This window comes from Macaca mulatta, chromosome 11 (genome assembly GCF_049350105.2).
Source record: "Macaca mulatta isolate MMU2019108-1 chromosome 11, T2T-MMU8v2.0, whole genome shotgun sequence".
Classification (NCBI taxonomy): Eukaryota; Metazoa; Chordata; class Mammalia; order Primates; family Cercopithecidae; genus Macaca; species Macaca mulatta.
The window spans coordinates 103823947-103848280 of record NC_133416.1 but is presented as its reverse complement, the minus strand read 5'-3'; the positions used below and the strand labels follow the sequence as shown (position 1 = coordinate 103848280).

Here is a 24334-nt window from a genome sequence, read left to right as displayed (position 1 = left end):
ACCAGCAATACCCATGATCTGTTTTGAATATGATCAAACTGAATATAATTGTAAAAATTATTGGTGGCACCAGAGTGCAGGTTGCCCATATAGCTACTGTAAGACGCACTCTGTCCAATACTGGAGAGAACAACAAGGGTGGTATTTTTACAAAACTGAGTCTCCCGTCACTTACACTTGGATAATTAGAGACCCATGGGACTCTCGGTGGACAACCCCACAACATGGGGGAGTATATTACTCATCAACTAGTACCTGGCCCAGTAGCCATTTATATCTGTGGAGAAGTCTAGTCCAGATTCAACCCTTAATCCATACACAAATCCACAGGCAAGAAACCAAGCTATCACAAGACTTGCAGCCCTTCTCCTGGCTAACTCTATTACAGGAAGGGCTAGCATTCGCCAACCTCACTGGTTTAGGCGACCTGTCCTCTTGCTTTATGTGTGCAACCCTAGGAAGACCACCATTAACGGCTGTTCCTCTATCCTCCCCTCCCACAAACTATACAGGTTTTAACTCATCGATAGTCACGATACGCGATGTGGCCCTGTACCGTGACCCATACCAAGAGAAATACCCCTATTGTTATTCAGCATTTAGCAACAGCCTCTGTAACCAATCGGCTACATACCCTAATAGTCCCATATATGCTCCCCCTGGTGTGTTCTTCTGGTGTAATATGACTCTGTTAAAAACTCTGTCCAAAAGCATCTCTGACGGACAGTTGTGTATCCCTGTTACCCTAGTTCCCCGACTGACACTGCTAACCCCGGCAGAGTTCATAGGCTGGGCAGGGACCGCCCCAACTAAAACTGCGCGACATAGACGAGCAGTTTTTCTACCACTAATTGCCGGAATATCCTTAACCACCTCTGTCGTCGCAGCGGGGTTAGCAGGAGGGGCCCTACAACACTACATGATAGAAAACGACAAGCTGTTACAACAATTCTCTGTTGCTATGGAAGACTCCGCCTATTCCCTAGCCTCCCTTCAGCGGCAGCTCACCTCCCTAGCACAGGTCACCCTTCAAAACTGCAGAGCCTTAGACTTACTCACGGCTGAGAAAGGAGGTACCTGTATGTTCCTCAAAGAAGAATGCTGTTTCTATATAAATGAGTCAGGGTTAGTTGAGGAAAGGGTCCAACACCTACACAAACTAAGCTTAGAAATGAAAAAGCAACAATTCACTACAGCCGCTAACAATTGGTGGAACTCTTCAATGTTTTCCCTTCTGGCACCCCTTTTAGGCCCCCTAATGTCTTTACTACTTCTATTCACTATAGGCCCCTGTGTGGTAAATAAAATTTTACAATTTGTCAGAGAAAGGTTTGATACCATCCAACTAATGGTCCTCCGTAGCCATCACCAGCCTCTCCTGCACCCAGAAAGTGAGGCTACATTATAAGACTCTGGAAATCCAAGATTGGACATCCAGTTACTTATGGGAGGGGGAAATGAAAGGACACAAAGATACAAAAATGCGTACCGTCCCTTCCCCCCCCCCGATGTTGCCAAACTCTTTGTTCTGCTTTCTAATCTCTGCACGTACCAGAGGTTTCGTAAGTTCTGTAAGTACATGGTTTTCTTTCTGAGGCCAGGTCACAAGGAATGTTTAAGTAAGACAGCCAGGTCACAAGGTGTGTTTAAGCAAGATAGCCATAAACTGGTCGTGCAACCTGATGCAATATAATTAACTGCCTTTGTGTAAAACTGCTCTTCCGCCTCAAGGGTTGTACTGAAATATCAGAAATGGCGGGAACCAATCATAGTTTGCCAAATCGCTTTGTTCAAACTCCAGCCAATCATACCTCTAATTTGTATAATGATTCTATGCCTACTTTCCTTAGACTATATAACATTGTTCGGAGCTCAGTGGGGGAGCTCTCCTGCCCGTCTCGTTTCACGAGCAAGTGAGAGCTCCAGGTTCGAACCTGTAGTAAAGATCCTTGCTACTTAGCTTTGACTCTGGACTCTGGTGGTCTTCTTCGGGGAATAAACGGTCTGGGCATAACAACTGCAGGTTTTATTTTCCCATCTGTAATATAAAATGACTGAACCAGATGATTTCCCAAATCCTTTCCAGGTTCTGAGATTTGATACACCTCCTCTGTAAGAAACTGTTCATCTCCTTCACCATAGATTCATTTTCAATCCCTACACGGAAGCTCGCAGAAGAGGGTATATATCCATCTAGAACAGTCAGGGAGAGCTTCAAAACGATATAGAACTGGGCCCTGGGGGATATTAAGAGTCAGGAAGGCAAAGGGAAGAAGAAAAAAAAGACAAGGGGAACAAAAAGGGCTGAGGGCCCCACAGGCCTGACGTTGCCTACTCCCTGCCCTATGATCATCTTTACTAGTGTTTGCTTGTGGTTGGGAGAGGCTGTGTGGCTGGTTACAACATATGAGAAGAACAGACTCATGTCACTTCTATGCTGAGCATCACTAGATGTGCAAGGTTCCCCAGAGCTCTCTTTTATCCCCTCTGGCCAAATGACTAGCAATGTTTGAAACGAAGGCTGCTCTTCAGCCTGGCCCTGAGCAGCTTTTGTAAGGCAGAGCCCCTGATAACTAAAATAACATATGACTCCAGTAGACAATAAATTGTTTTAAGCCACCTGAGGTATGGGGGTTGTTTGTTGCTACTGGATAACCTAGCTCCTGAACATTCCCAAGGGTGAAACCTAAGGCTGATGAGAAAAGGTGCCTCCATCTTCTCTGCAGCTCAAAGCCTGCTCGCCTGCTCAGCTCACCCTAAGCGGTCAAAGACAAAGGCATGCGCAGAACCACTCAGAGGCCTATTCATTTGCAAGAGCCGGTTCATTGAAATCTTTCACTGGCTCCTCTTCAGCCTCTTGTCCTTTAAGCTTGCAAAACTGGGATTGTGCTAAGACACAAAAGCTTTGAGAAAGAGATGAAGTGAGGCTATGTGCAAACTAGAAAAACACTCTTCTATTTACCCATTGAGGCAGAGAACTGGGGGCAGAATTTAATGAGTGACTAGGCTTGAAAGACATCGGAGCATAATACAAATACACTGCAAAAAGAGTCTTAAAGAGAGAAGATATGTTTAGACTTACAGTTTGTACTTCCCTTAGGTTAATTCTTATCTTGGGTCTAAAGACAGCTTTGTTTTTTCTTCTAGATTCAAAGACTCCTCTTTTGAAGATCATCACTGCCATCTGCCTCAAAAAGCAGAATTATACATGAAATAACAATGAGATGTACTTCCCAACTACTAATATTAAGTATTTAATCAGCTGTAGAGTGTGGTAAATTTCTTTTATTTCATGAAATTTTTATACCTTTATTGTGGCCTCTCTAAAATATCTTCGCGATTCTTCCTGGGATTTTGAGGAACTCATTAATTCCAGTTGCCTTAACTCATCAATTTTAGCCAAAGCACGCCGAGCAAATGCCTACATGCGATTAAAATAAATTTAATTCACAAATCAGAATATAGTGATTAAAATGTATAAAGACAATATGTTTTGTTCTCCTAGGCATTCGATTTAATCCGTGAATTAAGCTCTAAGTTAATGCTGACTCCTTTTATCTAGTCTATCATTTTCTTTAAGAACCATTAAACTCTCCAATAAATGGTGAGATAAGGTAACTTTATGAATTATGAAATTTTAAAAAGGAAAGCTGAAATATGACTTCAACAGTAGCTCCATACAGACTATCGCTTCTCAGCATTTGGCACTGCATGTCCTCACGTGTGCGCACACACACACGCGCGCGCGTGCGCGTCCTCAGTTGCTCTTCTCAAATCCCAACCTTCCTATCGTGACATGCTGTATTATCTACCTAACTGTTCACATTGACCACCAAACTGTGACTTCCTGAAAGGATCTTACTCATTTTTGTGTCTCCAGTACGCAGCACACTGTGTTTAATAAATATCTGAAGGAAGGAAGAAGGGAGGCTTTCTTATTTAATCATATCGCCATTATTATAATCCTCTAGAGATAACAAATGAGTTCAAGGGAGTTATTAAGAACTCAATAACAAGAGTTCATGTCCCTTATTTCACCATCTCTTTGAAATATTTCATTCACCATTTGTAATTTTTAATGAAGATGCTTCTAGACCAACCACAATATTAACATATATGAAGGGTTACATTTTCCAATAAAGAAAAATCCCAAATGGGATCAAATGGCCAAAACGCTATAAAAGTTTCATTCCTTAATAATCTTAATAGCTACAGAACAAAATATGCCACCACTAGTACACTGAAGTTAACTATATATATATATAGCTGGGATTATAGGCATGAGCCACCATGCCCAGCCTGAAGTATATATATATATGATGAGTTGTCTTTCTGGAATCTATCTTGAGCTATACAAGTAACCCATGAAGGTTGAATTAGGCTGTTCCTCTGCCTATGTGCCACCAGCATCTAACCCTTCAGAATTAGTTCAGGCAGGAAAAACTAAATGGAACTGTGAATTGGCCAGATGATTTATTTATGGTTGTTAACAAGATATGAACAGGCATGTGCACAGCCATGAAGGCAGTCCTACACAAGACTTCCAGCCAAAGAGGTTGACTAGAGCAGAAGTCCAGCTTATGCCCCACATACCAAACCATGCACCCTCATGCAGGAACGTGTTGGCCCAAATGAAGGGGTGCTTATTTCTCATTCTCACCAAGGCCCCATCCACTGACCAAGTCAGGTATCATGTAATGTAGAGAAGGTGCCTTTTTCAGATTTACACTGGGGAGCTCTACAGGCCAATAGAAGCTCTGGAGTACATATATATATATATATATATATATATATATACACACACACACACACACACACACACACATACACATATATATATAAATTTTATATATATATATAATTTTTTTTTGAGATGGAGTTTCACTCTTGTTGCCCAGGCTGGAGTGCAATGGTGCGATCTCAGCTCACTGCAACTTCAGCCTCCCGGGTTCCTGCCTCAGCCTCTTGAGTAGCTGGGACTACAGGCACACACCACCATGCCTGACTAATTTTTGTATTTTTAGTAGAGACAAGGTTTTGCCATGCTGGCCAAGCTGGTCTTGAACTCCTGACCTCAGGTGATCCACCCGCCTTAGCCTCCCAAAGTGCTGGGATTACAGGCATGAGCCACCACGCCCAGCCTGAAGTTAAGTTATATTTCAAGTACTCAATCAAAAAGATATGAAAGAAGGAAAAACAAAAAAATAGAGTGTATTAAATGGTCGTTAGAAGGTATATTCAATTAGCTGGGGATAGTGGTGTGCATCTGCAGTCTCAGCTACTTCAGAGACTAAGACTGCAGTGAGCCGTGATCAGACCACTATACTTCAGCCTGGGCAACAGAGCAAGACTCTGTCTTAAAAAAGAAAGAAAAAAAACAAAAGAAAAAGAAAGTGTATTAAATGGTGGTTAGCAGAGAAAAGCAAGACAAGAGTGTACTAAGTCATAAGGAACACAAAACTAAACGAGGAGGGAAGGCGGCTTGTGTCCAAGAGCAAAATGAGGATGGAAAGACAGCAGACAGAAATTTTTGAGATCTATTGCACAGCATGGTGATCATAGTTAACAACAATGTATTGCATATTTCAAAATTGCTAATGAATAGATTTTAAGTGTTCTCACTACAAGAAAAAGGCATGTGAGAAGATGAATATGTTAATTAGCTTAATATAATCATTCCACAGTGTATACATCCAACAAAACATCACATTGTACCTCCTAAGTATATACAATTATTATTTGTCATTTAAAAATAAAAATCTTAATTTAAAAAAATCCAAAAATCTTACTCAGAAAAGGAGCAAAAGAAGGTGAAAGTGAATAGAGAATAAAGGAGAGACCAGAAAGGAGGGCGAGAGAAACAGAATGGAAAAGCCAAACAAATTTGTGCAAATAAAGCCTTGAACTTTTGTCTTTGCTTCATTTCAATTCTTTGGTTGGGTTTTGTTTTTCCCCTTGCAGACATCTAAGGAAGAAAACGCTGGATACGCTCTATTTTAAAATATTGGGCCTGGGCATGGTGGCTCACACCTGTAATTATGAGAGGCCAAGGCAGGCAGATCACCTGAGGTCAGGAGTTCAAGATCAGCCTGGCCAACGTGGAAAAACCCTGTCTCTACTAAAAATACAAAAATTAGCTGGGCATGGGTGGCACATGCCTGTAATTTCAGCTACTCAGGAGGCTGAGGCAGGAGAATCGCTTGAACATGGGAGGCAGACGTTGCAGTGAGCCAAGATCACGTCACTGCACTCCAGCCTGGGCAACAGAGCGAGATTCCATCTCAAAAAAAAAAAAAAAAATCCGACTCCTCAGAGTTAAAAAGCAGCATACCTCTCCATGAATTCCGGCTTGGCAGTCATAGCAGCACTGGCAAACAGCTGTGTAGAGAGTAGTGCGCCATGTCAAGTACCTGAGCGACAGGAGCGGGACCAAGGACTCCATACACATGCTGGCCCACAGGAGATACTCTAAGGCCTGCAAAATAAAGGGCACCATTGGATTTGTTTTCATTTTAAGCTAATAATGATAATTGTATTAAATATAATCAAATTCTAAGTTGTGAGCACAAGTTGCTGATTACTTAAACCAAAAATAACATAAATAACATGTCAAGAAGAAACAAGCATTTAAAAAGTAAAAGATAATTTAAAGAACTCAAAATTTCAAGCCATTTTGGAAGACATTCTAAAATGTCTTTTTGTTTGTTTGTTTTTAGAGAGTCTTGCTCTGTCACCCAGGCTGGAGTGCAATGGCACAATTGCAGCTTACTGCAACCTCCGCCTCCTAGGTTCAATTGATTCTCATGCCTCAGCCTCCTAAGTAACTGGAACTACAGGTGTGCACCACCACACCCGGCTAATTTTCTATTTTAGTAGAGAGGAGGTTTTATCATGTTGACCACTCTGGTCTTGAACTCCTGACCTCAAGTGATCCACCTGCCTAGGCCTCCCAAAGTGCTGGAATGACAGGCATGAGCCACTGCACCCGGCCTATCTTGTCTTCTTAGAAGCTTCTCCGCTCATTTTTATTAATATTTATCATGTCAACAGTAGTCTAGGAATTAACTCCAATGATACAATTGTTATTTGTTAGCGTGGAACCAGTACATTATTCTGAAGATTAGCTGGTATAGGGGGTAAGGAAAATGAAAAAGGCTTACAGCCTGGGGCCTGCAGTGCTTAGTAGAAATGGTCCAAGATTAGAATCAAATAAACCGGAATTTCAGTCCCAATTTTACCACCTAGTGACTGGATCATTTTACCTCTTGAGGGCTCAATTTTCTCATCTGTAAAATGGGTATTTTTTCACATCACAATAGTGTTGTTACGGAGAAAGAGATAATGTACATGACATGCTAGGAAAATACTTCCACAATCTAAAATAAAATCCACCTTGATATACCTCCAGTGCATTAGTCCTCATCATGCCTTCCAGCACAGCACAAGGCAGTCCAAAACTCACTTCTAAATTACAGCCATCCAGAAATCTAAAAACACTTATGCAGCCTGCCCTCTCCCTCGGCTCTCTCATCCAGGGTAAATATCCCCAAGTACTTCCATCCCTCACAGAACTGCACTGCCCTTCTCCACCATGATTGGCCTTCTGTGGCTTTGCCCCAGGTTGCCAGCATCCTTTCAGGGTGTATGGCTAGACCACAGGACAGTGAATGCTCTCAGTCCCTGGCTATGAACACTGTACCTCTTCTAAATTAGACTGAGGTTGATTCATTGCTGTTTTTGTTGTTGCTGCCATTGTTATTGTTGTGAACTTTGTGAACTGATACGAAATTAATCATATCACCAGAAACCCTTGAATTTTCTCACATTTGCTGCTCCCTAACAATCTCTATTTCAGATTTTTGCATTTGGATTGTTGTGGTTTGGGTTGGGTGGTATATGATTAAGCCATGCCTAAATTTCCCCTTTAAATTCACATCTTTCTAAAATCCTTCAGGACTCCTGGTATTAGAAATGTCACATTTCAAAACAAAAATAGCTCCAGTTAACAATTGTTCACATTGTATTTGATTTGTTTATGGAAAATCAAAGTTTTTTGTGCCAGAAGGGATCTTAAAAGTAACCTAGCTTGACTCCATGAGGCTAAACTCATTCTAAGCAAAAGAGCTGGGGCTGAAACTCAGGTCTTTGAACTCCCCAGTGCAGTGTTCTTTCCACTACACAGAGGAGCCTTGACAAAGGGGAGAAGCTCACCATAAACCACATAGGGTTATGAAAAACTATCTTTCAAGTTTAAACAGGAAAAGCCATTTTCAAAATATGACTCAATTTGTAGCATTTTTTTCTTACCCTTAAAAGCTACAAATAATTGTTTCTATTAATTAAAAAAAATTAAAAGGATACATCAGGACTATCCTCTTCACGGGAAAAAAAAAAAAAAAAAAAAACTTTGAAAAGTCAAATGATATCCATATCCAAAACAGGGCCCCAGTAAGAGCATGTTGCAGGTGTTCAGCAGGAAACATACACACGATTAATCAGCTCAGCCACAGGATGGCGCTGCAGCCTCATTTATATCAGTTTACACCATTTAAAGAAAATGACAAGCAATTTCAAAGTTGGGACTTTATGTAATGGTATCTGAAATAATTTGACAGTAATTGTTCAAGCCACATACATTGTCAAACTACTTCAGTTTCATAGTAAAATGAAACAGAAATCAATCGTTTCTTAGAATGAACAGATTCTAGATGTATTCTTTAATGTTTGCTGAGTACTATACTACAGTTTTAAGTGCCACAAAAGAAACTACTCCATAAACAAAAGCAAAATGGTCGTATGTCCTCAGGGAAAGAGGTTTCAGAAGTCTGACCACCCTCTATTCCCTAAGCTTATGCTGGTGACCTGCTGCAGCACTAGGGAAGAGCCCCTGGTTAGTTCTCGCTTTCAGGATGTCGTTAGGAAGACAGGGTTATATCAGAAAACATCAATCCCTTCTCTGCAGCTTCTCCATTTGAGTAAGTAAACCAAAATAGAATGGGTCATGATGGGATTCCATTTAGTCAACAGACGTGCATTATTCTAACGGTACAGGGTGACATTGCCCCTGGTCTCAGTACATCTCTGACTAGATGTGTGACCCTCAGCAAAGTAACTTTTCCCAGCCTCAGCTCGCTTATCTATTCCATAAGATAGAGGTAATGGCCAGGCGCGAAGGCTCACACCTGTAATCCCAGCACTTTGGGAGGCTGAGGTGGGCGGAACACGAGGTCAGGAGATCGAGACCATCCTGGCTAACACAGTGAAACCCCGTCTCTACTAAAAATACAAAAAAAATTAGCCGGGCGTGGAGGCGGGCGCTTGTAGTTCCAGCTACTGGGGAGGCTGAGGCAGAAGAATGGCGTGAACCTGGGAGGCGGAGCTTGCAGGAAGCCAAGACCGCACCACTGCACTCCAGCCTGGGTGACAGAGCGAGACTCTGTCTCAAAAAAATATGTAGGCCGGGCGCGGTGGCTCAAGCCTGTAATCCCAGCACTTTGGGAGGCCGAGACGGGCGGATCACAAGGTCAGGAGATCAAGACCATCCCGGCTAACACGGTGAAACCCCGTCTCTACTAAAAAATGCAAAAAAACTAGCCGGGCGGGTTGGCGGGCGCCTGTAGTCCCAGCTACTCGGGAGGCTGAGGTAGGTGAATGGCGTAAACCTGGGAGGCGGAGCTTGCAGTGAGCTGAGATCCGGCCACTGCACCCCAGCCTGGGCGACAGAGCAAGACTCCGTCTTAAAAAAAAAAAAAAGTATATATATTAGAGAGAGAGAGAGGTAATAACAGCAGTTTTCTCAAAGTGGTGCTGTGAAGATTACATGTGAGGATAAATGAAAGCGCTTACAAGCATGCTTGATGACAGCAGATTCATTCAATCAATGCTAATGATGATGATGCTCCTGCCCACCTCATAAGTCTTTCACAGGACCTAGCACACACTACAGATTCATTAAGAATAACAAAAGCTAGCCATCATTGCCTAGATCCTATACAAACGGGAGTTCAGACAGCGTGAGGAGCCCAGGTCTATTTCTCCTTCCGTCTTATGCTATAACATACTTGAACTCTGAAGTCACTACAGAATTCAAATCCCTCAGACCCAGGACATCTCACACATGGTGGGACCTCCAAGGACTTGTCTCCATTAAATGGACCCATCAAATCCATTTTTAGCCTCAGCTCAGGAATCAATTTACAATCTGGGGGTCTGGGAATTACTGGTGAAAATTATTAATTTCCTTGAAACATACTATATTGAACAAACAGAAAGAATGTCATTCAGATCTCCAAGTGCCAAATGTACAACCACCCACCACCCCAAAATTATTGCATCCCTCACTTCCCATTCCCATCTCACAAGACTGGCACCACAGAACTATACTCAATTTGGGCTAGGCGCCATGGCTCACGCCTGTAATCCCAGCACTTTGGGAGGCTCGAGGTGGGCAGATCACTGGAAGTCAGGGGTTCGAGACCAGCCGAGCCAATATGATGAAACTCCATCTCTACTGAAAATACAAAAAATTAGCCGGGCATGGTGGTGGGTGCCTGTAATCCCAGCTACTCACGGGCTGAGGCAGGAGAATCACTTGAACCCAGGAGGCAGATGTTGCAGTGAGCTAAGATGGTGCCACTGCACCTAGCCTGGGCGACAGAGCAAGACTCAGTCTCAAAAAAAAAAAAACAAGGAAAAAAAGAACTATCAGAAAATATCAACCCCTTCTCTGCAGCTTCTCTATTTGAGTAAGTAAACCAAAATAGAATGGGTCATGATGGGATTCCATTTAGTCAACAGACGTGCATTATTCTAACAGTACAGGGTGACATTGCCCCTGGTCTCAGTACATCTCTGACTAGATGTCTCATTTTACAGGCAATTTTTTAATATCATTTTACAGGCAATTTAAGTTTTGAAATATAATTAACAAAAGAATAATTTTAGTGGCATAATTTATGTACCCTGTGCTTTTATTAATTCATATAAAATATTATTGGTTCCCATGGTTTCCTTATGGTTGAAAAACTGAAGATTTATCTCCTAATAAGATTAGAATACATATTTAATCAGCATGACAAAATACTCAACTATCCTTATTTTACCAGAGACAAACTCAAGGTATATGAGGCAGAGAGGAAATGTCTTACAAAGGTTATGAATAAGAAATTATTTTAAGATGACTGTCACTTTAAAATTCTCTCAGCATTAACAAGCACAAACACTAACAGTCAAATGTTGGCACAGACATCTCTGCCCTTCAAAGCTTTGGCAGCAAGCACTGCAGCAGACCAAACTATGATGGTCCTGTGAAGCCGTGTTTGTTGTTGTTACACCAAGAGCAACCACAGTATGCAAATTCTCTTTAGGAAATCATGTGGAACTGAATGTAGCATCATTGCAATAGTCTGTAGGCCAAGTTTACATTAGACCTGGGACAGTCCCCCTCAATTTAATTCACACTCAGAAAGCTGGCACAGAGCTTCAAGTCACTGTCTGTCATAGAGTTTTTTTAATTTGAGAAGCAAAACAGAGAGAGAACACATAATTAATGTTATCCATTGAGCATGCAAATTTCTTTACTTCCATTTTTATTTTTCAAATGTTGTCAGCTTTTAAGATACTTGGCTATGCTTTGAGGAAATAAGAAAAAACGTATCTCTCCTCAGTGTTAGAATATTCAGGGTAAGGTTCTGCATGGAATAAAGAATAAAAGTAGTCATGTTTCAGATGCCAGCAACAACTCAAGCTGGGTCGCAACGGGAGTATGTTCGCCCTTCTTGGCCTACATTCCAATAACTGGAAAATTAATACAGGGAATAAATATGTCTCCCGCGGACAAAAACGCTACCAACATTGTAGGGAAGTCAATAGAAGTGTCAGCAACTTCCTCAAGCTAACACTGAGCAGTGAGTACTGGTAAGAATCTTATTATAAAATAGTCTCCTTGCCTTCGTCATGCAGCTGGGTTAGAGTTTAAGTGTGTATTCACCCGATTAGCATGCAGACCAGAAGTGGAAGCGCTTCAAGCAGAATAAAATCCAAGCTCCATATCATGACATAAAGCGGGTAACCATAGTTTATCATCCAAACCAGGACACCTTTTTTAAATTTTCTATTTTATTTTATTTGAGACAGAGTCTTGTTCTGTCACTCAGGCTAGAGTGCAAAGTGGCATGATCTCGGCTCTCTGCAACCTCTGCCTCCCAGGCTCAAGCAATCTTCCCACCTCAGCCTCCCAAGAAGCTGGGACTACAGGCATGTGCCACCAGGTCTGGCTAATTTTTGCATTTTTTGTAAAGACGGGGTTTTGCAATGTTGGCCAAGCTGGTCTCTAACTCCTGGCCTCAAGTGATCTGCCTGTCTAGGTCTCCCAAAGTGTTAGGATTACAGGTGTAAGCTACTGCACCTGGCCCAGGCCACTTTTACTAGTAAAAGTGGGCGCTACTGATAATTACTAACAGGACAACAGGCATAAACCAGGACTTTGCTGGGCAAGCCAGGATGGGTGGTCACCCTACCTAAAGCTATACTAACCAGATGGATGTTCACTATCAAGTGTGACAAGTACGACTATCTGAGACACAGAGAATACTGATATCCTCAGGAACTTCCTTTCTTTTCATTAACATTTTATCATCTATATTTTAACATATGATCCCTATTAAAGCAAAACTAAGAATAATAATGCTATATAATATATATTTACTAAATTTTATATTATATAATTCTCCAAATATTCCTTGTTTAATATTCAATATACTACATAATGAAAGCCTTAAGAAAAATAGAATAGGAAATAGAGGGGAAAACATTTGTTCAGTACATTTCATACCTTGGAAGACTGACCTATGACCATCAGTTTTCTGCAAATGGTGTAAATATAAATGGTACCTGGATGGAGAAAACGATTGTTAACATGTTGTACAGTCAAATGATAGAAATTTTATATTCCAATTTCTGTGGTTCAAGTCTGTAGTTCCCAAAACAAGTGATCTCATGAGAAAGTCTGATAAATGGTACACAGAGTCATACTCATCATAATTTTTCGTGTAACTTGTCAACAAAATCATTAAAATAATTAATATGGCCATATTTTAAATATGTTGACACAAGAATCTTTTAGTCTCATTTTACAGGCAATTTAAGTTCTGAAGTATAATGAACAAAAGAATAAGTCTAGTGGCATAATTTATGTACCTTGTGCTTTCATTAATTCATATAAAATATTACTGGTTCCCAGCTGGGTGCAGTGGCTATGCCTGTAATCCCAGCACTTTGGGAGCCTGAGGCAGGCAGATCACGAGGTCAGGAGTTCAAGGCCAGCTGGGCCAATATGGTGAAACCCCTTTCTACTAATAATACAAAAATTAGCAGAAGGTGGTGGCATGCACCTGTAGTCTCAGCTACTCAGGAGACTGAGGCAGAAAAATTGCTTGAACCTGAGAGGCGGAGATTAGAGTGAGCCGAGATCGTGCCACTGCACTCTAGCCTAGGCGACAGAGCAAGACTCCATCTCAAAAAGATACATATTATTGGTTCCCATGGTTTCCTTATGGTTGAAAAACTAAAGATTTATCTCCAAATAAGATCAGAATACATATTTAATCAGCATGGCAAAATACTCAACAAGGAAACTCATAATAATTTAAAAATCACAATGCATAACAAGTCACATTATATTCACTCTTGGACTCATATAACATTTTTCCCATTATTAAGTTGTGTCCTATAAGCATTCTAATGAAAAACAGCATTTCCAACACCTAAGTAAGGTTACTCAAGTATGCTTTTTTGTCAGACCATTAATTAAAAGAGGATAGAAGGCTGGAGGGAGGGTTGAAGAGAGGAGTGGGGAACATCACCATACTTCTCTCTGCATACAAGCAGTTTATCAAGCTATAAACATAACCAAAAGATGGTAACATGCTTTTAAAAGGCATGTAATTATAACAGGAGTCTAAATATTTTCTATAAAGTATCTAATATTTGTAACCATAAAAGTTCAACAGTTATGAATTCTATGTTCAGGTTTAAACTTTAAAAGCTTCTGATGGCTGGGCATGATGGCTCACACCTGTAATCCCAGCACTTTGGGAGGCCGAGGTGGACAAAACACCTAAGGTCAGGAATTCGAGACCAGCCTGGCCAATGTGGAGAAAACCCATCTGTACTAAAAATACAAAATTAGCTAGGCATGATGGTGTGCACCTGTAATCCCAGCTACTCAGGAGACTGAGGCAGGAGAATTGCCTAAGCTCAGGTGACAGAGGTTGCAGTGAGCCAAGATCGCGCCACCGCACTCCAGCCTGGGTGACAGAGCAAATCTCCATCTCAAAAAAAATGAATAAATAAAAAGTTTGTGAGAAAATGGCAACTGCACCAAAACATCTGTCACTTGATTAAAACACAACTGTAAGCATCATAAACATCAATTACACAAATCAGTGACCCCCCAAATTGAACAAACTTTAAACTTAAACGTATAGTACCCTAAATTTCATAGAGAATGCAATTGGTCCTTAATGCTCAGGGACTCGGCATTATCTGTCTGACTACCCCCAGCACCTGCAGTTATTCATTCCACTGAAGATCCACTGGGGAAGAAACCACTCGACTAATAACAACTCGAGCTCAGCAGACTTATCTCGATGAGGCTTTGTTGACCTCTACTCTTTATCTTTTTCATTTCTTTTTTTTTTTTTTTTTTTTGAGATAGAGTCTCGCTCCGTCACCCAGGCTGGAGTACAGTGGTGTAATCTCGGCTTACCGCAACCTCCACCTCTTGGGTTCAAGTGATTCCCGTGCCTCAGGCTCTCGAGTAGCTGGGATTACAGGCACTTGCCACCACGCTCAGCTAATTTTTGTATTTTTAGTAGAGACGGGGTCTGGCCATGTTGGCCAGGCTGGCCTCGAACTCCTGACCTCAAGTGATCTGGCTTCCCAAAGTGCTGGGATGAGAGGCATGAGCCACCATTCCTGGCCTCTACTCTTCATCTTTAAAAATAAAATTGTATAAGTGTTTCTTTGTAGGGAAAAAAAAAATAGTCACCAAGTAAAAATATGCACAGGAAACACATGCCTGTCCACAAAACATGTGATGAGGATGTAAGCCAGGAGCCTATATAAACATGCCAGTAACGGGGAACTGGGAACTCAGGAAGGCCTCAGGAGACTGCCCTCAAGAATGACAAGGGCCTTCTGTATTTCAAAAAGGTGCCTTTAACCTTTCCAGCCCTAAAAGGTTCTAATTGTAACTGAGTCCTTTGACAGTTCAAAATCTTGGCATGGCTCACAAATTCCTGCTGCAAAAGCCAGACTCAGAGAGTAAATGGTATCAGATGGAACACAGACTGAATCTTTATGATCTCAGGGTATTTCTGGAAGTTTGTTTGGCTTTGTTCCTTTTTGAGATGGAGTCTTGCTCTGTCACCCAAGCTGGAGTGCAGTGGCATGATCTTGGCTCACTGCAACCTCCACCTCCCAGGTTCCAGCAAATCTCCTGCCTCAGCCTCCCGAGTAACCGGGATTACAGGCATGTACCACTATATCCAGCTAATTTTTGTATTTTTAGTAGAGACCCAGTTTCACCATGTTATCCAGGCTGGTCTTGAACTCCTGACCTCAGGTGATCCGCCTGCCTTCGCCTCTCAAAGTGCTAGGATTACAGGTGTGAGCCACCGTGCCCAGCCTAAATTTTTATTTTAAAACCAAGATTGGTTAAATATTTGAAGAAACCAAGGGTGTGTGTGTGTATAACAGTCAATTAAAAGTAAATACAGTAAATGTCTAACTGAAAAGGTCAAACGTATTTTGATAAGTTACCAAGGCACATTTGACCTTTTCAGTCAAATATAGTTTTGACTACTTAAATTCCAAATTGTCAAAACTTCAGGGTCTTTGCACTTGTTGATCCCCCAGTTGGAATGCCCTTCCACCAAATACCCAGAAACTTCACTATCCAAACTCCTTCAGGTCTTTGTTCCCCAGTCATCTCAACAGCCCAGCCCCTGCTCTCTCTATCCCCTTCTGGCTTTGACTTTTCTCCATAGCACTCGTCACCATCTGACACAATTCAGTTTTGATTTGTTTAGCATCTCCCTGCAATGGAAGTCAGCATGAGAATGGATTTTGTCTATTGTCCACTCCTGTGTCCCTAGCACCTAGAACAATGCCTAGCATATGGTAGGCATTCAGTAAGTTTTAGATGAATAAATTAAAACAGGGAGAGTAGTTACTGAAACTAAGTATCTGTATCTCCCAGAACCCAGTAATTCCACTCCTGGGCACAGATCCCAGAAAACTCTTGCACAGGTCTATAAAAGGACATGTGTAAGGATATTCATTGCAGAATTATTTGTGCAGTTAGAGAGGTCAGGCAAACCAGGTGCTCATCGCCAGGCCTGTATGGATATCTGGAATATAATTCAGCAGGCTGAGTTAATGAATTAGATTTACATACAGGAACTTAGCTAGATTCTAAAACCACAATATTCAGCAGGGAAAAAAAATAGGAAACAGAATAAAATCTAGAGCACAATGCCATGTGTATTAAAAAAGAGAAAAAGAAAAAAGCACATACCAAGAAAAGGGTATCAAGGATACAGAAATAATCTTTTTTTTTTTTTTTTTTAAGACTATTGAGAGAGGCCAGGCATGGTGGCTCACACCTGTAATTCCAGCACTTCGGGAGGTGGAGGTGGGCGGATTGCCTAAGGCCAGGAGTTCAAGACCAGCCTGGCTACCATGGTAAAAAACCGTCTCTACTAAAAACACAAAAATTAGCCAGGTGTGGTGGTGCGTGCCTGTCATCCCAGCTACTCGGGAGGCTGAGGCAGGAGAATCGCTTGAACCTGGGAGGTGGAGGTTGCAGTGAGCCAAGATCATGCCACTGCACTCCAGCCTGGGCAACACAATGAGACTCCATCTCAAAAAAAAAAAAAAAAAAAAAAAAGACTATTGAGAGAAATGTAATTCCAGTGCTTTGGAAGGCTGATGCAGAATGGCTTGAGACCAGGAGTTCAAGGCTCAAGGCTACAGTGATTGTGCCACACTGCACTCCACTCTCGGTGAGAAAGCGAGACCCTGTCTCAGACAAAAAAATAAAAAATAAATAAAGACTATGTTTGGGTTGTGATCTTAAAAGGGGTAAAGACAGGGAATCATGCTCATTTCCACCACTCAAACAAGGGCTGACCATAGAGCTCAACCAGTGGGCCTAACACAGAACTGCTGCTCCTTCTCTGTCCCTGCCAAGATGTGTGAGAGATGGCAGTGGTGGTGCAGGTAACATCGAATCTCTGGAGGATGATCAGACACAAAAGCTTAATAATCACTGGACTGAAAAAATCTCATCAAAGTTGGCCTCATCTCTGGCAGCAAATGTAAAGTCTGATTTCAATCAAAATGTCAAAACATGACTTGGGGGTGGGTGAGAAAGGAAAAGGCTAGAAAATATACTTTCAGTTGCCATGGATGAGGGAAAATCCAATATGTTTCCTTGAAGTTATTTGATCCTGGCTTATGCACATCGAACACACTGTCATTATTATTTTCCTTTTAAAAATATATTATCCAGAGGACAATACAGTAAGTTGCAACTTTAAAATAGAGAAAAGCAAGTATTACATTTTTTAGCTGAGATTCATTTCTTCAGACATACACATAATGTACGTGTGTGTGTGTGTGTGTGTGTGTGTGTTCCTCAGCGCTTCTCACTCAAAATCAAGTAGGAGGAGAACGTCACTTTGTAGAAACCCAAAGCCAAGTTGTTTGAGGACAGGGCCAGTAAATGGGTGATGCTTAGAAGCAATCTAACCTGCAATGGTTCTTTGACCTTTCCCCATCTATATTTACTCGTTAACTGTGGCTCTGCTTTTTGAACACCCAACAGTGATTATTCCCACAGTCTCTGACCCTTTCCCCAGTGAAAACCCAAAGACATGCATTATTCATCCCAATTTAAAAGGACAAACATGTCATACAAATGTTGAAAAAAAATACAATCATCCTATTATGAAATGCATATGTTTTAAATCACAAGGTACTCAAGCTACTGTCAAACTTAGTATTGAAGTAACTTTCTGAAAGACACAATGGAAAATAAAATACATCAGCATATACCATTGAAGATAATCCAGCAAAGATGCTCCTGTGGCAGAGCCACCTGCATGATGAGCCTTAAGGACGACAAGATATGCAGACACTGGACCACAGATTCCTTATTCTGCAGGTTTTCATCACTGTCACAGACCAGCTGGTAGTTGCACATATTTTTGCCGCTCAAAGCATGAAACTGAAACACACGGGAAAATAGAAATAGAAATAACTGACCAGGAACAGTAGCTCACACCTGTAATCCCAGCACTTAGGGAGGCGAATCACCTGAGGTCAGGAGTTCGAGACCAGCCTGGCCAACATGGTGAAATCCTGTCTCTACTAAAAATACAAAAATTAGCTGAGCATGGTGGCACATGCTTGTAATCCTAGCTATTTAGGAGGCTGAGGCAGGAGAATCATTTGGATCTGGGAGGCAGAGGTTGCAGTGAGCCAAGATCGCGCCACTGCATTCCAGCCTGGGTGACAAGAGTGAAACTCCATCTCAAAAAAAAAAAAAGAAAGAAAGAAAAGAAAGAAAAAGAAAAAAGAAATAGAAATAGAAATAACTTAGGAAAGCATTTCTCAGAATGTAAAAATCTAAAATGGAAACAATTATGGATAATTAATTTAATAGTGTAGAAAAAAACATGATAGATGGGTTTCTTTAAAACATCCATCTAGTTAAGACTAGCTTTCCTTAGTCAAAAGAAATTCAAAAAGAAAAAAAAAATCCTCTTGCCAAAAATACAGAATTGAATCAATTGTTATAAGCTCACCCAGTGGCATTTTAACTTATTTATTAATTCAGATGTGATTATAACCATTTACACAATTCATTCAACAAACGTTTCTTGAGCACCTCTATTAGCCACACTCTGCTAGGCAACAGGGACTCCAGGATGAGGAAGAAACGGACGCTGCTCTTAGAGGAGGGAAAACAGTTCCAGGCTCATGCCTCCAGGCTCAAGCAGCATTGAAGGGACTGCTGTGGTCACTGAATTGAAAGTATTTTGTAAGGTTGGATGAGACCGTTTAAAATAAAGAAGCGAGGCCCAGGCAGGCAGATCACCTGAGGTCAGGAGTTCAAGACCAGCCTGGCCAACATGAAGAAACCCCATCTCTACTAAGAATACAAAAATTTGCCGGGCATGGTGGTGCACACCTGTAATCCCAGCTACTTGGGAAGTTGAGGCAGGAGAATCACTTAGGCCCAGGAGGTGGAGGTTGCAGTGAGCCAAGATTACACCACTACACTCCAGCTTGGGCAAGAGTGAGCCTCTGTCTTAAAAAAAAAAAAAAAAAAAAAGTGAGGCTATTATAGGGTGAACCAAGCTCAGAAAAATAGAGAGCATTCCATATATTCCAAGGAATTTGGAATTTAGCCAAAAGGCAAAGTCAATGGGTAGTGGAACAAAAAGACAGATTTCTACTTTATAAATTAATTGGCCAGGCACGGTGGCTCACACCTGTAATCCCAGCACTTTGGGAGGCCAAGGCAGGAGGATCATGAGGTCAGGAGTTCAAGACCAGCCTGACCAACATGGTGAAACCCTGTCTCTACTAAAAATACAAAAATTAGCTGGGCGTGGTGGTGGGCGCCTGTAATCCCAGCTACTCAAGAGGCTGAGGCATGAGAATCGCTTGAACCTGGGAGGCAGAGGTTGCAGTGAGCCGAGATCACACCACTGCACTCCAGCCTGGGCAACAGAGCAAGACCCGGTGAAAGAAGAAAGGAGAGGAGAGGAGAGGAGAGGAGAGGAGAGGAGAGGAGAGGAGAGGGGAGGGGAGGGGAGGGGAGGGGAGGGGAGGGGAGGGGAGGGGAGGGGAGGGGAGGGGAGGGGAGGGGAGGGGAGGGGAGGGGAGGGGAGGAGAGGAGAGGAAAGGAAAGGAAGGGAGAGAGAGAGAAAGAAAGAAAGAAAGAAACAAAGAAAGAAACAAAGAAAAAGAGAAAGAAAGAAAGGAAAGAAAGAAAGAAAGAAAGAAAGAAAGAAAGAAAGAAAGAAAGAAAGAAAGAAAGAAGGGAGGGAGGGAGGGAGGGAGGGAGGGAGGGAGGGAGGGAGAGAGAGAGAGAGAGAGAGAGAGAAAGAAAGAAAGAAAGAAAGAAAGAAAGAAAGAAAGAAAGAAGGAAGGAAGGAAGGGAGAGAGAGAGAGAGAGAAAGAAAGAAAGAAAGAAAAAGAAAGAAAGAAAGAAAGAAAGAAAGAAAGAAAGAAAGAAAGAAAGAAAGAAAGAAAGAAAGAAAGGAGGGAGGGAGGGAGGGAGGGAGGGAGGGAGGGAGGGAGGGAGGGAGAGAGAGAGAGAGAGAGAGAGAAAGAAAGAAAGAAAGAAAGAAAGAAAGAAAGAAAGAAAGAAAGAAAGGAGGGAGGGAGGGAGGGAGGGAGGGAGGGAGGGAGGGAGGGAGAGAGAGAGAGAGAGAGAGAGAGAAAGAAAGAAAGAAAGAAAGAAAGAAAGAAAGAAAGAAAGAAAGAAAGAAAAAGAAAGAAAGAAGGAAGGAAGGAAGGAAGGAAGGAAGGAAGGAAGGAAGGAAGGAAGGAAGGAAGGAAAGAGAGGAAAGAAAGAAAAAGAAAGGAGGAAGGAAGGAAGGAAGGGAAGGAAGCAAGGACATTAATTCTGGCAAAGTGTGAAAAGCAAAAAGCAGAAGGTATGGGGGTCAAGGCTACAAAAAGGGGAGTAGGAGAGACCTTTTCCCTAATAGGGTGCCAACTTACATTGCTCAGTATTCTCATTCGTGTACCTATGGTACAGCCAAATTGAACTGTTCAATTGTCCCCTAAACATGCCTTGAGAGTTTCTGCTTATTAACCACATACTGTTTCCAAGGCCTTGAATAGTCCTCAAGTTTAAAGTAACACAGATTTAGAGTCAGACTGATCAGGGTTCAAACACCAACCCTGCCCATTGTTTTAAGCAGGCTAATAAACTTCCATTTCCTAATCTGTAAAAGAGTCTCCTCTTAGGACTTTAATGAGGCTGCAAGATGATAATTCATACAATATATTTAGAAGAGTATTTAGCACATGAAAACTGTTCAACCCATGAATCAATGGTAGTAATTAACAAAATACTGGTATACTAGAAATAAAGTATAAATTTTTATATCAATAGATTTATGTTTAATCTCAAGAGCCACTTTTCATACTATGTGATAAGCTTTATTTTTCTCTTCTGTAAAATAGGGATAATAGTATGTACTCATAAAATTACTTTATCAAATTTGTTTTCCAAAGCACTTTATAAACTAAAAGCACTCTACAAATATTAGTTATTAAATAACAACTGCTACATGAATGAGTGACTGCAGTGACTTAATCTCCAAACATCCTTACAAAGCTTGGTAAGTTCACTTTCTTATCCAGCACTGAAAGTATTTATTAAGCAACTTATAGCACACAGCTAGATGCTGTGCTAAGCCAACAAAAGACATTTAGAAGCTGTCAACTAAAAGATATATTGCATAGCTAATCATAAATTGTAGCTATTTCAGCTGCTCTTTCATCTTACTGTAAGTCCAGCAGTTTTATCTCTAAAGCCTTTTGGGAAAAAGGCAGCCTTGAATTGAGTTACATCCACTTTATTCTCATCAAAATTGGTATTGAACTGCTGAAGATATCTTCCATAGCATTGTAAAAGGGCCAGTTTGTATTCCTGAAATAAAAAGAGGACTTGATTAAAATTCCAAAATATCATTTAGCTTATCATTGTTAGGTAATATTCGTATTATTCCTAACGGTATCAATGTTAATTATTACAATTATACCAGTACCACTGGCTCCATTTTCCAAAAACATAGTATATGACAGACACTGCACTATACAATGTATGTGCATTATTTCATCTAATTCTCCTCACAACGAGCCTATGTGAGATAGGACCATCATGACCACAAGGATGAGAATATTTACTATGGCACTGTGTGTGGTAATACCTACATATACTCAAAATCCAGGTTCCAAAATTCAGCATCATCAGATCATGGTAACCCACATACCCAGAGAGGTGGATGAGTAGTCTTGCTTCTCTGATACCTCATAGGCTTGAAAAAGAAAAGAAAGGAAGAGTGAGTGAGAGATAGGAAGGAGGGAAGGAAGGAAGGAAGGAAGGAAGGAAGGAAGGAAGGAAGGAAGGAAGGAAGGAAGGAAGGAAGGAAGGAAGGAAGGAAGGAAGGGAGGGAGGGAGGGAGGGAGGGAGGGAAAGGAAGGAAGAAAAAGGAAGGAAGGAGGGGAGGAAGGAAGGAAGGAAAGGGAAGGAAGGGGAAGGGATAGGAAAGGAAAAGAAAAGGGAAGAGAAGGGGAAAGGAAGGGGGAAGAAAGGAAGGGAAAGAAAGAGAGAGAAAGAAAGGAAGGAAAAGAAAGGAAAGGAAGAAAGAGAGAGGGAGGGAAGGAGGAGGGAAAAAATAAAGGGAGGGAGGGAAAGAAAAAGAGAGAAGAGAGAGAGAGAAAGAGAAAGAAGGAAGGAAAGAGAGAAAGAAAGAAGAAGAAAAAGGAAGGAAGGAAGGAAGGAAGGAAGGAAAGAAGGAAGGAAGGAAGAAGGAAGGAAGGAAGGAAGGAAGGGAAGAAGGAAGGAAGGAAGGAAAGAAGGAAGGAAGGGGAAAGAAAAAGAGAAAGGAAGGGAGGGAGAGAGAGAGGGGGGAAGGAAAGGAAGGGAGAGGGAGGGAGAGAGGAAGGAAGAGAAGAAGAAAGAGGGAACCAAAGAAGAGAAGCTAAAAGAAACAAATGCAGAGTGAGGTGAGCTACCTGCCTCTCTTTCATCTGTCAACAGACTCTGAAGCTGCATCAGGACAAATAAAAAGCATTTGAGCAGTGGGATTTTTATTCATTCAAAGTCATGCTTGTGTTCCCATAACAGAATCAGATGCCCCATTTCTGTAACCCACAGGGCTCAGTTACCTGGAGGGTTTCAGGGCAGAGGATGCAAGCAGTCCCTTCTAAATGAGTCACTTGCAACCCTTCCTCAGCTCCCTCCCCTGCAACTTCATCCCCAGGAAAAGCAACTGCCCAAAGTGTGAACTGCCTGTCCAGTTACCTAGCCCCTTGGAAGGCATCTTCAGTCAAACACTGTTTTGTTTAAATTTCTATTATAGATTTGTTTTTTGCTCACTAATTAATCCTGAATCTTTTCTGCTCTAACTTGAATCATATAATAAATTCAAATCTAGGTTTAAAACAAATATTCCACAAGACGATCTTTACTACAACTAAAATAAAAATAGAGCCTAGAAACCAAAGTAACAAGTTCATTTTCAGAATTATAAATACCTTTTTTTTTTTTTTTTTTTTAAGAGACAGTGTTTTGCCATGTTGCCCAGGTTGGTCTCAAACTCCTGGGCTCAAGCAAGCAATCTGCCCTCCTCAGCCTACCAAAGTTCTGGGATTACAGGTGTGAGCCACCACGCCCAGCCTGGCCAACATTTCCTTCAGTGAAAAGTAGACAAAACTTTTTCTTTGTTCTTTTAATTAAATATTAAAATATACTATCTAGGCCTTTCTATCTAAAACATTCTGAATCCTTAGCTACTAGCCATTTTTAACTTGCTTTATCAGCTTCTAACATACACCTCCCTTCCCTCCAGCAATATCCATTCCACCCATACAGATATTTCTCAAACAACCCTACACTGTGCTTTTTAATTGTATTACCAGCTTCTTACACTGAAAAGTATAAGGATGGAGAGGGGGCTGTCTTCTAATTCTTGTCAAAACTCTTATTCCACTTACATGAGTAAAGCTTACAAGTTGAATCTCACCTGGGTTTCTTTTCTGTAGCTTACCACGCCCTGTTTTTCAAGTTTCTAAGACCCATGGTTCATTTATGTGGAACTATGGTTATTCTCTAGTTTTGGCAGAAGAAAATAGATTTTAGTTCTTCATTATGAACTTCCACCACTCATATCCTCTATTTGGTAAATTTGTCTCCCAGACCAAGAGGATTAAAGTCCAGAAAATAGAAACAGAGGGGAAAAATGAAGTTGAGAAACTGAAGATTGAGAAAACACTGAACACTGCCCACAGCTGGCCTAAAATCCCATTGTCTGACGTTCAGATAACTTAGAATAATTTGGATCTAGGCCAGAGTTTAAGGGAGAAACCCACATGATCATTAATGGAAAACCCAGCCATGCTGTGGTCTCAGCAAACCAAGTCCACAAGTCCACAGCATTCCAAGCCCTAGACATTCAGGTGGAACTAAAAGTAGGACACAAACTCAGTCTGGAATACAATACTGAGCAAGAAACAGGGTATG

At 41.4% G+C, this 24334-nt stretch overlaps 1 protein-coding gene across 2 annotated transcripts in view; it reads right to left on the bottom strand.

The window, feature by feature from the left end:
* Nucleotides 1-24334, bottom strand: part of CFAP54 (cilia and flagella associated protein 54) — a 391130-nt gene that overhangs the window by 355097 nt on the left and 11699 nt on the right. For both annotated transcript variants that reach the window (XM_015152488.3, XM_077954781.1), the window contains exons 3-8: nt 21596-21739; nt 18121-18292; nt 12833-12891; nt 6332-6475; nt 3308-3421; nt 3083-3184 (exon numbers count right to left, since the gene is read on the bottom strand). In XM_015152488.3, the coding sequence (XP_015007974.2) occupies nt 3083-3184; nt 3308-3421; nt 6332-6475; nt 12833-12891; nt 18121-18292; nt 21596-21739 (735 nt within the window). The remainder of the gene's footprint in view (nt 1-3082; nt 3185-3307; nt 3422-6331; nt 6476-12832; nt 12892-18120; nt 18293-21595; nt 21740-24334) is intronic.